Source organism: Hakea prostrata, chromosome 8 (assembly GCF_041222555.1).
Source record: "Hakea prostrata isolate BN-2017 chromosome 8, UWA_Hpros_2, whole genome shotgun sequence".
NCBI classification, from domain to species: domain Eukaryota; kingdom Viridiplantae; phylum Streptophyta; class Magnoliopsida; order Proteales; family Proteaceae; genus Hakea; species Hakea prostrata.
Genome location: NC_142607.1, coordinates 7,538,976 through 7,552,102, shown reverse-complemented (window position 1 = coordinate 7,552,102; position 13,127 = coordinate 7,538,976). Strand labels below are relative to the sequence as shown.

At 40.0% G+C, this 13,127-nt stretch overlaps 1 protein-coding gene across 2 annotated transcripts in view; it reads left to right on the top strand.

Annotated features, from left to right (window-relative positions):
* The window catches only part of LOC149006589 (SNF2 domain-containing protein / helicase domain-containing protein / HNH endonuclease domain-containing protein), an 89,265-nt gene that overhangs the window by 49,609 nt on the left and 26,529 nt on the right, over positions 1-13,127 (top strand). Inside the window, exons 11-14 of one of the 2 annotated variants that reach the window (XM_089165249.1) lie at positions 2,256-2,357; positions 8,405-8,515; positions 8,836-8,901; positions 8,991-9,089. In XM_089165249.1, coding sequence (XP_089021375.1) covers positions 2,256-2,357; positions 8,405-8,515; positions 8,836-8,901; positions 8,991-9,089 — 378 coding nt within the window. The remainder of the gene's footprint in view (positions 1-2,255; positions 2,358-8,404; positions 8,516-8,835; positions 8,902-8,990; positions 9,090-13,127) is intronic. The other variant, XM_089165250.1, reaches the window with a different exon arrangement.

The following is a 13,127-nucleotide window of genomic DNA, read 5'->3' as shown; positions in this document are numbered from 1 at the left end:
GTACATTCCTCCTAGACTGTGGATCCTAACCCTAATCTTAGCCACCATTTAGAAACCCTAAAATTGAGAAAACCCTAGTTTATCAAACCCTAAAATCCTGAATTTGAATCTGAATCTGAATTCGGTAACATCAAAATTCAGAGTAAATTCCTAACCCTAACCTTGCTGACTGAACCCTATCCCCGTTCCCGCAGAAATCCTATTACACTAGAAACCCTAATTTCTAATAAACCCTTAATTTCCTAAGCTCTAAATACTAAATCTGAGATTCTGATCTGATTTTCAATTTAAAGCAAGGTTCAGATCTGGAAATTGTCACACCCTAGACCTTGAGCCCTACCCAAACCCTTTAAATCATATTCCCAACCCAACCACCCGCCCCCTACTCGGGCCGTTTCGGGCGCCCTGGCTCCTCGGGCCCCGCCTGCGGGTTCCCTTCTGGGGGGCGTTTGCCCCCGCCCCCGGGGGGGCTTTCTCTGTCTTGGCTTGGCTGGGCCTCTTTCCTTGCCTTGGCCCCCCTGGTTTGGGCCCGTGCCTCCCGGTTGTCCCCTCCTCTGGGGCCCGTTTGGCCTGCACGTGCCTGCCTGTTGGGGCGGTCCTCCTCTGTTGGGGGCTGGTTGTGTTTTTGTTTTTCTTGCAAAAAATGAGGAGAGAAGAGAGAAGTGAGAAGTGAAGAGAAGAGACACAACCCACAGTTTTGGGCAATGAGCAGAACACTGGAATATCCACTGCCCAGAACCAACTTACATGTGCTAGAAATAAATACTTCTTCTATAATAGCCACCATACCACACCTGACACACAAATCCGTGTAGTAGATAATGTATAACTTAGCATGCCCGCACTCTCAATCTGGGCATGGATTTAAATCTGTGCTTAGGTTGGAACACCCTTGTAGAAATACATTTCGAAAAAAGTCCTTGGTGAAGAAGTCTCCAACGTGATTACTAGAGTTACAAATGGAGTGAAAATCAACTTCATTATTGCATTGCAAACAAAATGACAATCCATTCAATATGCTTTGTCATTTCATGAAAAATTGATTGCTAGCAATCAATAGCTGCCTGGTTATCAGTTATCACAGGACATTTCCATATTTTATTTAGCAGTAATATAAAGTATAAACCTTATTTTGCTCAGAGAAGATAATTTTAAGCTCCATTCAGTTTAATAGTTGTAACTTGAATATTGATGCATCTATGGGAAGCTTAGCCATAATAATGCCCCAGATTGCATAATTCTTTCAGAGAATGAAATGGATGCTACCAGTCACCAGAGGCACAACTGGTCAAAACAAGAAGTAGCACGAGCAATACCCAGAGGCATGCTGCTCAAATACAACAGCCATCAGAGAAGGTTGAAACCCTTAAATTGCAAACACAAGTTCTTGAAATCTCAGATGGTTATCAGTGTTTGTTTGAGTCTGAAAATTCTTGCCGGATCACAAAGCAAGCCATGAGACAATTGTCCCGGTTAATCTCCTGAAAAGATGGGGTCTTTGTAAAAATGAGGGAAACCTGATATGCCATATTGTACAGATATGCTAGTGCATAAAAAAGTATGCATTCTGATGCTTGTGACTTACCAGTCCAGAAGAGGGGAATCACCTACATCATCTAACAATACCCCTAATACTCAAACAGCTGTGTGCATGGAGAGAAAACCCTATGTTTGTATAGTTAAAACACTAAAATAGAATGCCCAAGCCAGCCAATGGATGCACCTAAGCATAGTTGTCAAGGGCCACCAGGTACCTAGGTGATCCGAGGCGTTAGAGAGGGTAAAAATCAGGTTGAGACCAACAAGTCGACCAAAATAAACCTACTATATAACCATTACCATAATTTTGGTCTATAATAATGGCCTATTACATTAATATCTGTGGGATCAGAGACCCAACATGTATAGAAACCCAACCCTATACTCATTCTCAGTTAAACAAATCTATTTTGGTGATGATGCATCAGGACACCGGGATGGGCTGTGTTTTCAAAAACCTGGCCCAGATTTTGTCCAGTCGTACCCTCTAATGTACCAATTTTCCCTGTCAGAGAATTTGAAAATGTTGAGATTTAGTGTCTAATAATTTAATAACAAAAAGTACACGGGTTATCTTGGCATAATTTGATTAGTTAATTTTGTTGTCTGTTCCCATTGAGGTGCCTTGTTTGAAGGAGCAATGAAGTTTTTGTTTATTATGAATTCGGGGTTTCTTTTTCTACTGATTTAATATTTTTGCATTGTTTGAGCATTAGGCATTGATGTGTCAGAAGGGAGTCAGTTTTGTTCGTGTTGATGGACTCACAAGTGCTTTGGATAGACAATTGGCCATACAATCTTTCCGTACATCACCAGAGGTTTATTACTATATCACTTTTTCAGTTAGTTTGCTATGAAACTGCCATATGAGATGAGGTTTGGAATTTTAGTCATAAAAGGCAATTTAATTTTGGGTGAATAATGTTCTGTTATGTCATTGTAGACTAGAAGTCAACAATTATGGTTGTTTTCTGCTCTGTCAAGGCATGATCTTACAGTTAAAATCCTCTGTCTGATGAAGATGAACCACATGTAGTTGTTCATATTACAAACACATCAGATTTGTGCTTGATGGTTCTTCTAATATTCTTGAATTTTTTCTATAGATATGAGTTAGGGAGAAAACAAAGGCTTCTTTTGCTATGTTGAAAAAAGTGCTAGGCTGAAACCTGCCAATATGGCAAGGATGACATGGTGAAACACTTCACTGAAAAGGGGCTGCCACCTTGGCTCTTTACATGTCAAATTAAATAGTTAAAAATGAAAGGAGGTTGAGGTTTGTGAGGTGCCCTTTTTCCTTCTGTGTTAATTTTTATTTAGCAATTCATGTTGTTTGGGTGTCCACTTTGTTTCTAAGGGTATTTCTTTATAGTGGGACCTAGGCAACCACTCTTTATGCTGGTCCATCTAGGTTCATGATTTGGTACTGTCCAGATTAAGCAGTTGTCTTGGTGGCGTTGCTTATACTCATCTGTCAGTTGCTTCTTTATTAGTGTGCAAGGTTTTTGGATGGAATTGCGTATTTTGATGCATGAATACTTAACTATTGCACTTCTGTTGAGAGTTATTTCTTTCTTTTAATTATGGTGAGATATTGTGAGAATCCTGACTTATGCCTTGTATGACATAGCAGAGCTTTATTTATAATAATAGTTGTGAATGAGCAAATAGAATGATACCCAATGTGGGACTAAAAAAACACAAACAATAAACACTCTCTAATAAACCAAACTCCCAGGACTCAAACTAAATGACTTACAACACTAAATCTGACACTAAAGACTCTCTAATAAACCAAACTCCCCACCCCCCCTCGGGGGCCGGGCCCAATTGAAACTTGGTACACTCAAAGTCCTCAACTAACTGGAATGTCAAAATTCCATCCATATGAGTATCACCAATCTCAATTTTCAAGAATACAATACTTATACAACCATTAGAAGTTCTATATAAGTCATTAAATCATAAATTCATAAGACAGTAGAGAATGATTGATCTTCCTTGTTGTAGATGTGCTAAGAGCAGTTGCAAGTGAAAATTCATCCGAAATCTAAAAAAAAAGGCAAAAATCAAGAGTCCGCAGATATGGCGAGATATGGCTAGATAGGCGAGATACCACTAAATAACTTGACACTCAAAAACTTTTTGTGGATGCATCAGCATGCTGGTCGTCAGAGGTAACAAAAGAAATCTGAACCAAGTGCAGACTCAACCTTTTCTTTAATAAGATGCCTATCAATTTCCACATATTTGGTCCTATCATGCTGAACTGGATTATGGGCGATGCGGATGGCTGATTTGCTGTCAGAATACAGCCTTATAGGTCCTTCCAGGTCTGCTCCATGTTCTTGAAGAAGATCCTTCTACCATAATACTTCACAAATACCTTGAGCTGAAGCTTGAAACTCTGCTTCAGCACTTAACTGAGCCACTACAGCTTGTTTTTTGCTCCTCTAAGATGCCAAGTTACCCCCCACATAAGCATAATAGCTAGAGGCCTCTTATCATCCGGACATCTAGCCTAATATGCATCTATGTATGCTTCAACTCTAAGATGTTCCTAAGAAGAGATTAAAATACTTTTCCCTAGAGATGGCTTCAAATACCTCAAGATATGGTATATAGCATTAAGATGTGAAGAATAAGGATAAGGCATGTACTGACTAACAAGGCTAACTGCAATGGTGATATCTGGCCTAGTATTGACAAATACATCAACTTCCCAACTAATTTTTGGTAGGTGGTTTTGTCAACTGGTTCTCCTTCCTTAGCTTTCAAGTGTTGATTCCACTCTCTGCAGGTCTACAACCTAACATTCCAATCTCCTCTAATGGATCTAACGTGTACTTTCTCTGAGAAAGTGAGACACCATTAATAGAGTATGCCAACTCTAACCCGAGAAAGTACTCGAGTCTGTTCATATCTTTTATCTCAAACTCTGTTCCCCTGTAATTTCCTCCTCACTACTTCCTGTGATGACAATATCATCCATATATACAAGGATTATTGTAGTATGAGGTCCATCCCGCTTGATAAACAAAGTATGTTCTGCATTACTTTGCCTATAGCTACAGGAGTATCATTGCCCTATGAAATCTTCCAAACCATGCCCTAAGGGACTGCTTTAGACTATATAGAGCCCTTCTTAACCTGCACACCTTGCCATGGGTCTCCGAACTAGAATAACTAGGGGGCACATCCATATATACTTCTTCCTGTAGCTCTCCATTTAGGAAAGCATTCTTCACATCTAATTGTTGAAGGCTCCACCCTTGGTTTAAAGCACATGAGAGAACAATCCGAACAATATTCATCTTAGCAATAGGGGCAAATGTCTTCTAGTAGTCAACACCATAGGTTTGAGTGAAGCCCTTGGCTACCAGTCTTGCTTTATATCTCTTAATGGACCCATCTGGTTTGTGTTTTTTTACAAATACCCATTTGCACCCAATAGTCTTCTTCCCTGCAGGCTAGGATACTAGATCTTATGTCTTATTTTTTCCTAGGGCTTGCATTTTTTTCATCCATAGTTTTCTTCCAGTTTGAGTGAAGCATTACCTCCTGCCATGAGTTAGGGATAGAGGTGGAGGACAAAGAGGAAATAAAGCTTTGAAATGCTGGGGATAGGGAATGATTTGACACATGATTAGATAGAGGGTGTTTGGTGCAAGTACGTGGCTGTTTTCTTAATGCAATTGCAAATCAAAATCAGAGACAGACTCACTAGGAGGAATGATTGTTTTAGGACTAGGATCTGGTGCTTCCAATTGCGGTGGCTCAGAGGGGGCTTCTGCTTCCTTTGGTAGGTCTTCAGAGGAGGTCTAGACTCTCCTTGCACATCATCCACCAGATGTTCTTGTCTAGTCAATCCATCTTCCAATGGGAAGTCCAAAGGAGACTCAATAGTAGGAACCTCAAGAGGAATCTCAAGGTATCGGAGCTTCTTCACTAAGACTCTCCCCCTAAAGAAGAGGAAGAGAAAAAAAGGGAACCTGGTTCTTGAAAAACAACATCCATAGACTCAAAAACCTATGAGAGCCAGGATGGTAACATTTATAACCTATTTGGGTAGGGGGATAGCTTAAGAATATACACCGTAACCCTTTAGGATCAAGCTTACCATGATTATGATGGTTATGAACAAATGCAACACATCCAAAGACCTTAGGGTGTACAGTAAAATTGGCTGAACCTTAAAGAACTTCAAGAGGACTGGTTTAAGACACGTGAATGCATCCTATTAATGAGATAGATGGCGGTTTGAACCGCATCACCCTAGAATCGAGGTGGCACATGCATAGTAAACATAAGGGACTGTGCCACCTCTAAGAGATGTCTATTCTTGCGTTCTGTGATCCCATTTTGAGGAAATGTATCAACACAATTGGTTTAATGGATAATCTCATGGTCAGAATGGTAAGAGGGAAAGCTACCACCCGAATATTCAGTCCCATTATTTGTCCTGAGGATTTTAATTATAACCCCAAATTGGGTCTTAACCATATTGTGGAAATTCTGAAAACAAGAAAGCACATCAATTTTTTTTATGTAAGAGATAAACCTAAATAGTTCGGGTGCAACAATCAATGAATGTAAAAAACAACAATGGCTAGATATAGACACAATCCAAGAAGGACCCCACACATTAAAATGATTAACAGAAAAAGGAACTTTACTTCTATCATCTGAAATGGGATAAATATGTCTTGTTGGTTTGGCCAAAATAGAAGCATCACAATGAAAATCATTAAAGTTACACCTTTTAACTAAATTAGGAAATAGTCTAGACAAAACTGACAAAGAAATGTGGCCAAGAAGATTATGCCATTGAACAAGGACACTAACGCATGAGAGGATGATTTAGAAAATGTAGAAAGAGCAGATGGAGAACCAGAACCATCAAAATAGGTAGAGCCCCTCTTTCTGTTTGTTACTGCCAATCGCACGCCCTGTCTTCAGGTCTTGAAAAGCACAGTGAGATGGAAAGAATGTTATTTTGCAGTTCATATCACGGGTTAGGCTACTAATGGATAATAAATTAGTTGAAAATTTAGGAACATGCAAAACAAAGGAAAGGGTGAGGTTAGGTGAATAGATAATGATGCTCTTTCTAGAAATAGGGGATAGGGATCCATCAGCTATTCTAACATTCTGAGCTAATGGAATAAAGAAGATGAACTTGACATGTGATCGGTTGCCCTAGAGTCAATTATCCAAAAGGGATAAATAGAATTGATACTGTGACAACCGAAAATACCTATAGGAGGCTAGGGAACCAGAGGTAGAGACGGCAAATGCTACACTCGCGCTGGGAGTTGACCTTGAAGAGGATCCATTAAGCCTGGTCATTAGCTAACGAAAGATATTTTGGATCTCATATGAGGAAATAGGTGTTGGAGTACTCTGGATGTCTGGAATAGCCTAATTTGCATGTGCAGGATTGCTGCCCCTACTTCCACTCTTACCTCCTCCACGGAAACTTGTTGGACGTCCATGTAACTTCCAACACTTATCCTTTGTTTGTCATTCCTTCCAACAATATTCACACTTCACAAGAGGCTGAGAATCACTAGAACTATGCTTAGGATTACCAAAACCAGCAGCTAATGCAGACCTATCAAGAGTCTGTGTGTGTACCATAGCTATCTGTTGATTGTCCTCTGTATCAACCATGGCATAGGCTTGCACCAAAGAGGGAAATGGCTCACGACAAAGGATGTGTGCTTGAATCTAACCATACTCTATGTTTAATCTTGCCAAAAAATCATAAACTCGAAGCTTGTCCTCCCACTTCTGATAAGCATTAACATCTTCAGCATTCTTTGGTGTGAATTTTCCATAGAAATCCAAGGCCTGGTAATATCCTCGAAGTGTATTGTAATACTGAGAGAGAGTAAGGTCTTTTTGTTGCAACTAATGAATCTTCCGTCTGATCTCAAAACATTGTGCATTATTACCTACTCTGGAGTATGTATCTTGAGCAACCTTCCAAATAGTAGCAGATCTTGGGAGAAGGAGATAGCTTTTTACTATACGTAATTCAATGGAGTTAAAAAGAAATCCCATGACCAAACATTCATCTGTATACCACTTGGTAAATTGCGGACCAGGAGAAGAAGGCTTCGTAGAGGTTCCATCAAGAGGGCCAATAAGACCACAAGCACCAACTGCAAGAGAAACAGAATGAGACCACCATAGATAATTGGTCCCATTAAGTTTAACAGTAGTTATCTGAAGCGGACAAAACTCGCAATCCCGAGGAATAGATGAATTGGGAAAGTTGTCAGATATACTAGAGGAATTTGGTGATGTTGGGTCAGCCATCGCTGGAACCAAAGAAGGGAAAAATTTTCGTAAGGAGGAAAAAATTAGATCATAGAGAGGCAAGAAAATTTAATGGAACATGAACAACCTTGCATGGCGATTACTTTTTTGTTCCCTTTTTTTCCCCTTGTGCTCAGCGATGGATCAACGTTGGATTAGAGTTGGCTCTGATACCATGTTGAGATCTTGTGAGAATCCTAGCTTATGTCTTTTGTGACATAGCAGGGCTTTATTTATAATAATAGCTGTGAATGAGCAAATACAATGATACCTAGTGTGGGACTAAAAAAGCATAAACAATAAAGACTCTCTAATAGACCAAACTCCCAATTGGACTCAACTTATGACTTACAACAAATTACAACACCCCATTTTTATTGGAGCATGGATTTGCTTCATTTTTTATTTGAGACGTAAAAGGTAGTCAAAAAGATTTTATCAAAAAGGGAATTACTTAGAGGTTTTGTTTCTCCATTGATTTCTGTATGGCACTAAATGTCTATAATTGCCATTGATGTAATATTATCTCTTGTTTCCTCAGGTGAATGTTGCAATAATTGGAATAACTGTTGGGGCTCTTGGACTGGACCTATCAGTAGCTGAAAACGTCGTTTTCTTGGAGCTGCCTAAAACTTCGAATGAATTGGTTCAGGTTTACCATCTGAATTCTGTTTTAGTTTTTTGAACTCAATAAGCCATCACATTAACTTCTGACATCCTTTCTTGCCCTTTTCTTGCTTTTTTTATTATTTTTTTATTATCTCTCTACCCTCTACAATGGTAGAATATGTGGTTCTGATTACCTATACTTTATCTACTTATCTTGACTCTTGAGTACTGGTTGGAATTAGATATGACATCAGTGTTGTTTCCTCCCTTTGAGATAATGATATGTTCTATCAATAGCCAATGCCTTCCTTGGCTACTTCATCTTTCAATCTATTCTAATTTATGCACGCACAAATGTTCCAGGCAGAGGATAGAGCTCATAGGCGAGGGCAGACCAAAGCAGTCAATGTTTACATATTTTGTGCAAAGGTTACCAAATACTACCTTCCTTTAACAGAGGGTTCTGTGAGGTATTTCTACATTCGTTTTGTTGTTCTTAGTAAATCTTTCAATTTCAGGATACCTTGGACGAATCACATTGGCAGAAGCTCAACAGGGAACTTCATTGTGTCTCATCCGTGACAAATGGGAAAAGGGATGCTGAAGAAGAGATAGGGGTAAAGTTATCCTTTATTTTTTCTGTGAATGTGCAACACTGTTATAAAATTGCTAATGGCTTTCTTATTATTTATTTCCCTAAAAAGTGCAAGTCAGTGGGTTTGAGAATTTTATTTTGAAATGAAAAAAATAACTGCCGAAGGCTTCCGCATAAGCAGAGTTCCCCGCTGGGCAGGGGGGAGGCAATTTTTCTGTGCATCCTTTCCCCAGCAGTTTTGCTGAAAGGCTTTTTCAATACCTAGGTGATGTGAACCAAAATTCTCCCCTTGGGCAAAACCCTTAGTTGGGCCCAGAATCCACATATAGTGGGAAGCCTCCCTAGGCTGGCCGAACCATAGGAGGGCAATGTTGTCCCTTAGAATAATTAATCCTCTAATTTCAGCATGTTTAGTTAATTAGTTTTTAATTCCAGCATGTGCGAATTAGAGTCTTTAGTTGAATAGAATTCTGCGTGTGTCAATTAGAATCTTTAGTTAAGTAGAATTCTAGTTTCCATTACATCTTTTATTATTATTTTGGATGGTTGTGATTAAATCTAATGGATTCTAATCTATAAAGGAGTCCCACTTTGGTTTAGAGTCTTTGTAGCCTATAAATAGCCTATTCTTTCTTTGTAAAAGTTAAGTCTGAAGATTTAAGAGTTAAGCCTGATTATTTAAGAGTTATTGAGTTAAGGACCGTGGTTCCTGTTTGAGGGGGCCACAGCGAATTTCCAGCAAGCTTCTTCTTCAAAGATCAGCAATTATCTTCTGTCTAGCACTCTTCTTCCAGTCTCCATCGACATCTTTGAGAAACCACAGCAGCTTGTAAGTGGAGCATACTGATAAGCCCCTAGTATCACGAGTCTACACTCGACAGGGAAAGCAAATCCCTAAATTATAGGGAAGGAAACGATTGGCAGATTTGAAGAGTCCTATTGCACCTTCAGGTTACTTTTTAGGATTAGATTGAAGAGAAAAAAAATCATGATTACGTTAAGGCAGAGTTTAGTGTTTTCAGGGTGGCGGGATCGGGGTTGGGGGGGGGGGGGGGGGCCACCGCGGGGGTCTGAACTTTAACTTAAATAATAAAAAAAGAAAAAGAAAAGAAGAAGGTCTGAAAATTCAGGTTTTGGGGCCTTGGTTGGGTGGGGGGAAGGGCGAGCGTTATATTTTCAGAATGATTCCTAAAGGATTTAGAGTGTGATGAAGGATTAGGTTGAACTAAGGTTTAGGTCTAGAGGTTGAGGACGAATTGCAGAAATTTAGGGAAGAAGATGAAGTGCAGAAATTTGTCAGACCTAGGAAAATAGGGTCTATTTAGGAAAACATCAGTAGGACTGAGGTCTAGGGGTAGGTGCGATCCTAGGGAGAGAAGAAGGTTAAAGGGGCTGGGGATTAGGGAGTTGCAGGGGGTGGGTTTTGGTGTTGCCACAGGGAAGAAAAGGGAGTGGGAGAGTTGTGGGGCTAGCGGAGGGATGTGGGAGGGGTTGGGGTCTGTTGCAGGCAGAAAGGCAGGGGAATTCAGGGGGGGGGGGGGGGGGGGGGGGGGGGGGGGGGGGGGGGGGGGGGGGGGGGGGGGGGGGGTTGGGGGGGGGGGGGGGGGGGGGGGGGGGGGGGGGGGGGGGGGGGGGGGGGGGGGGGGGCGGGAGCTTGAGAATACTTACTTGGAGCTGCTGTGAATAGCTAATGGCTGCTGTTGAAGATCATTAACTGTTGGAAGTACTGATAGATGCTCATCCTTGAATGTTCTTACTCAACCATGGCCCCCTCTACTAGGAAACCCTGATCCTCAACTCAAACAATTTTATTCAATAATCAGACCTAAGATTACAAAGAAACAATAGGCTTATTTATGGCCTACTAAAAGACTCTAATACTAAGTGGGATTCCTTGGCAGACAAGGATCCCAATCCACGATCTGGACTCTTGAATTGGAATCCAAAAAAAGACACATGCTGAAAATAAAACTTTAGGTTATATAAAACTCTAATAAGCACATTACTGAATTCTATTTTAATTAACTCTAATGGCACATGTGCTAACATTTAAGATAACCAAGGACTCAGCAACTAACTAAAAACAAACTCTAATCAAAAGAGAACTCCTTAAAGATAAGAACCCTTGTGGTGCAAGAGTCTTTTCTTATCCACAACTTATCCAACTCAAAATACAACTCAAATTAAGAAGTAAAACCTAAATAGAACTCTAGGAATAATTCTGGAATTAATTCCAACAATAAAGAAGGCTGAAAATGCCCTAAATACCCCTACTAGCGGTTCAGCCAGCTCATGGGGGCTTCTTGGAGCCATCTTGGGGGCCCACCTAGGGTTTCGGCCAGGGGTCAAACTTGTGGTCACATCATGACTTCCCTAACACTCCCACTCCAAGTAAGACTGTTAAGACTCCTCCAACTAAACCTAAGCCCATTAGGATTAAATCTGAAATTACAAAATAACAACAACAGTCCCATTCCTAATCTAATGGAAACCCTAAGACCCTAGTTTCTTTTAAGCCTTTACCCAACCCTTGTGAACCCTAAAACCTACCCAAGCATCCCCTAATATTAGACTTATTTGCTGGAAGATTCTGGGCAGCCTTTAATTATAAGAAAATCATCAAAAAACCCTAACCCTAAAATTAAGTTTCACATCACCTGGCCTCAGGGTAGAATTGTTGTCCACCGAGAATTGCGCCAAGGCCCACCAGTAGAATTTTTCTTTGAAATCTGGCAAGAAAATTAAACTGTCGATACTTTGTAATTTCAGATCTGCATCAAAGCCAACTATGCTATTTTTATTCTATTGCATTTTTAAGAGGGAAGGTGAGAAATTCAGGCTAAAGTTAAGGCTTATGGTTCATAAGGTAGGTTGTGCAGTACTGAGGATGATCTTTAAGGAGAGAAACAAAGAGTCATGATGGAACATCGCAGAGTCTGTTTTTCCACACTAGTTTGTCAATCTAATGGGGCAGAGTGGAAAGGGTAAAAAGGGTGGGAAACTTGGTACTTGTTTCCCACAAAATATCAAGTATGTGATTGATTGTTTAGATGGGTTGAACACGTCAAGCAACTTCATTAAATGTATTTGTTCTTGTGTGGTAAGGTGGCAACACCCTTTTTCTCACCCCATTCACCTTCAAAGTTCCACTAATTCACGCTATTCATGGAAAAGTCACTTTAAGTCTTTCTTTCTCGTCTTGTTTTGTGTCTTTCCACATGATCTCACTGCATCTTCATTTTCCTCTCTCCCACTACAAAGTACAAAATACATTTTCCATATCCTTCCTTCTTAACTCGACCCGCAACATGTGAGACTCACCCTTACAAGTTCTGCGCCCTCTTTTATCTGTCAAACAACACAGCTTTAAAGTTCTTTTGCAGTTTTATAAATGAAAGTACTGGAAATGATGATTGATTGGAGCTCTACTACTTTAGGTTGGATGGCAGGGCTCTGAAAGTTTTAGCCCAAGTTCAAATTTCAATTCTGCAAACATAATGACCTTGACTTACCTAGTGGTCATGTTGAGTTTGAGGTTAGGCTCAGAAGTACGAAATAGGAAAATGATTGGAAACTGTAACCATCTCATTATGAAAGCCACAAACTCAAACTTAGTGGTATGGCCATTGGAGGAAATGAGGTTGTTACCTGAAGTGCTGGCTTTCTTGGAGTTGTAGTCCAGCTATACTTTACATAGGTAAAATAGTTTTGAATATTGAATGTAGCTAAAATTTATTCAACTGTTGGAAATGCCATACTCCTAATGCAGAAGATGACCATTGTGTTTCTAAAATCAAATGAGTGGCAAGGCATGGTGATCTTACTTGGGCGTTTTGTCTTGATAATTTTTCCTTCTGTTTAAACTTTAATTCTGTTCTACTTTTTGTGATTACTGTACTATGAATTTTGTTTTGTGTTGTAAACAACTTAAAGATTGAGAATTGATAGCAAGCAACACAGCAGCACCTTTGCATTTTAGCGAAAAGATAACTTGGATAGAGGTTTAGCATTTATCTTCTCCAAGTAACCATAACTAGGTGACCAATCAGGTAATAATCTT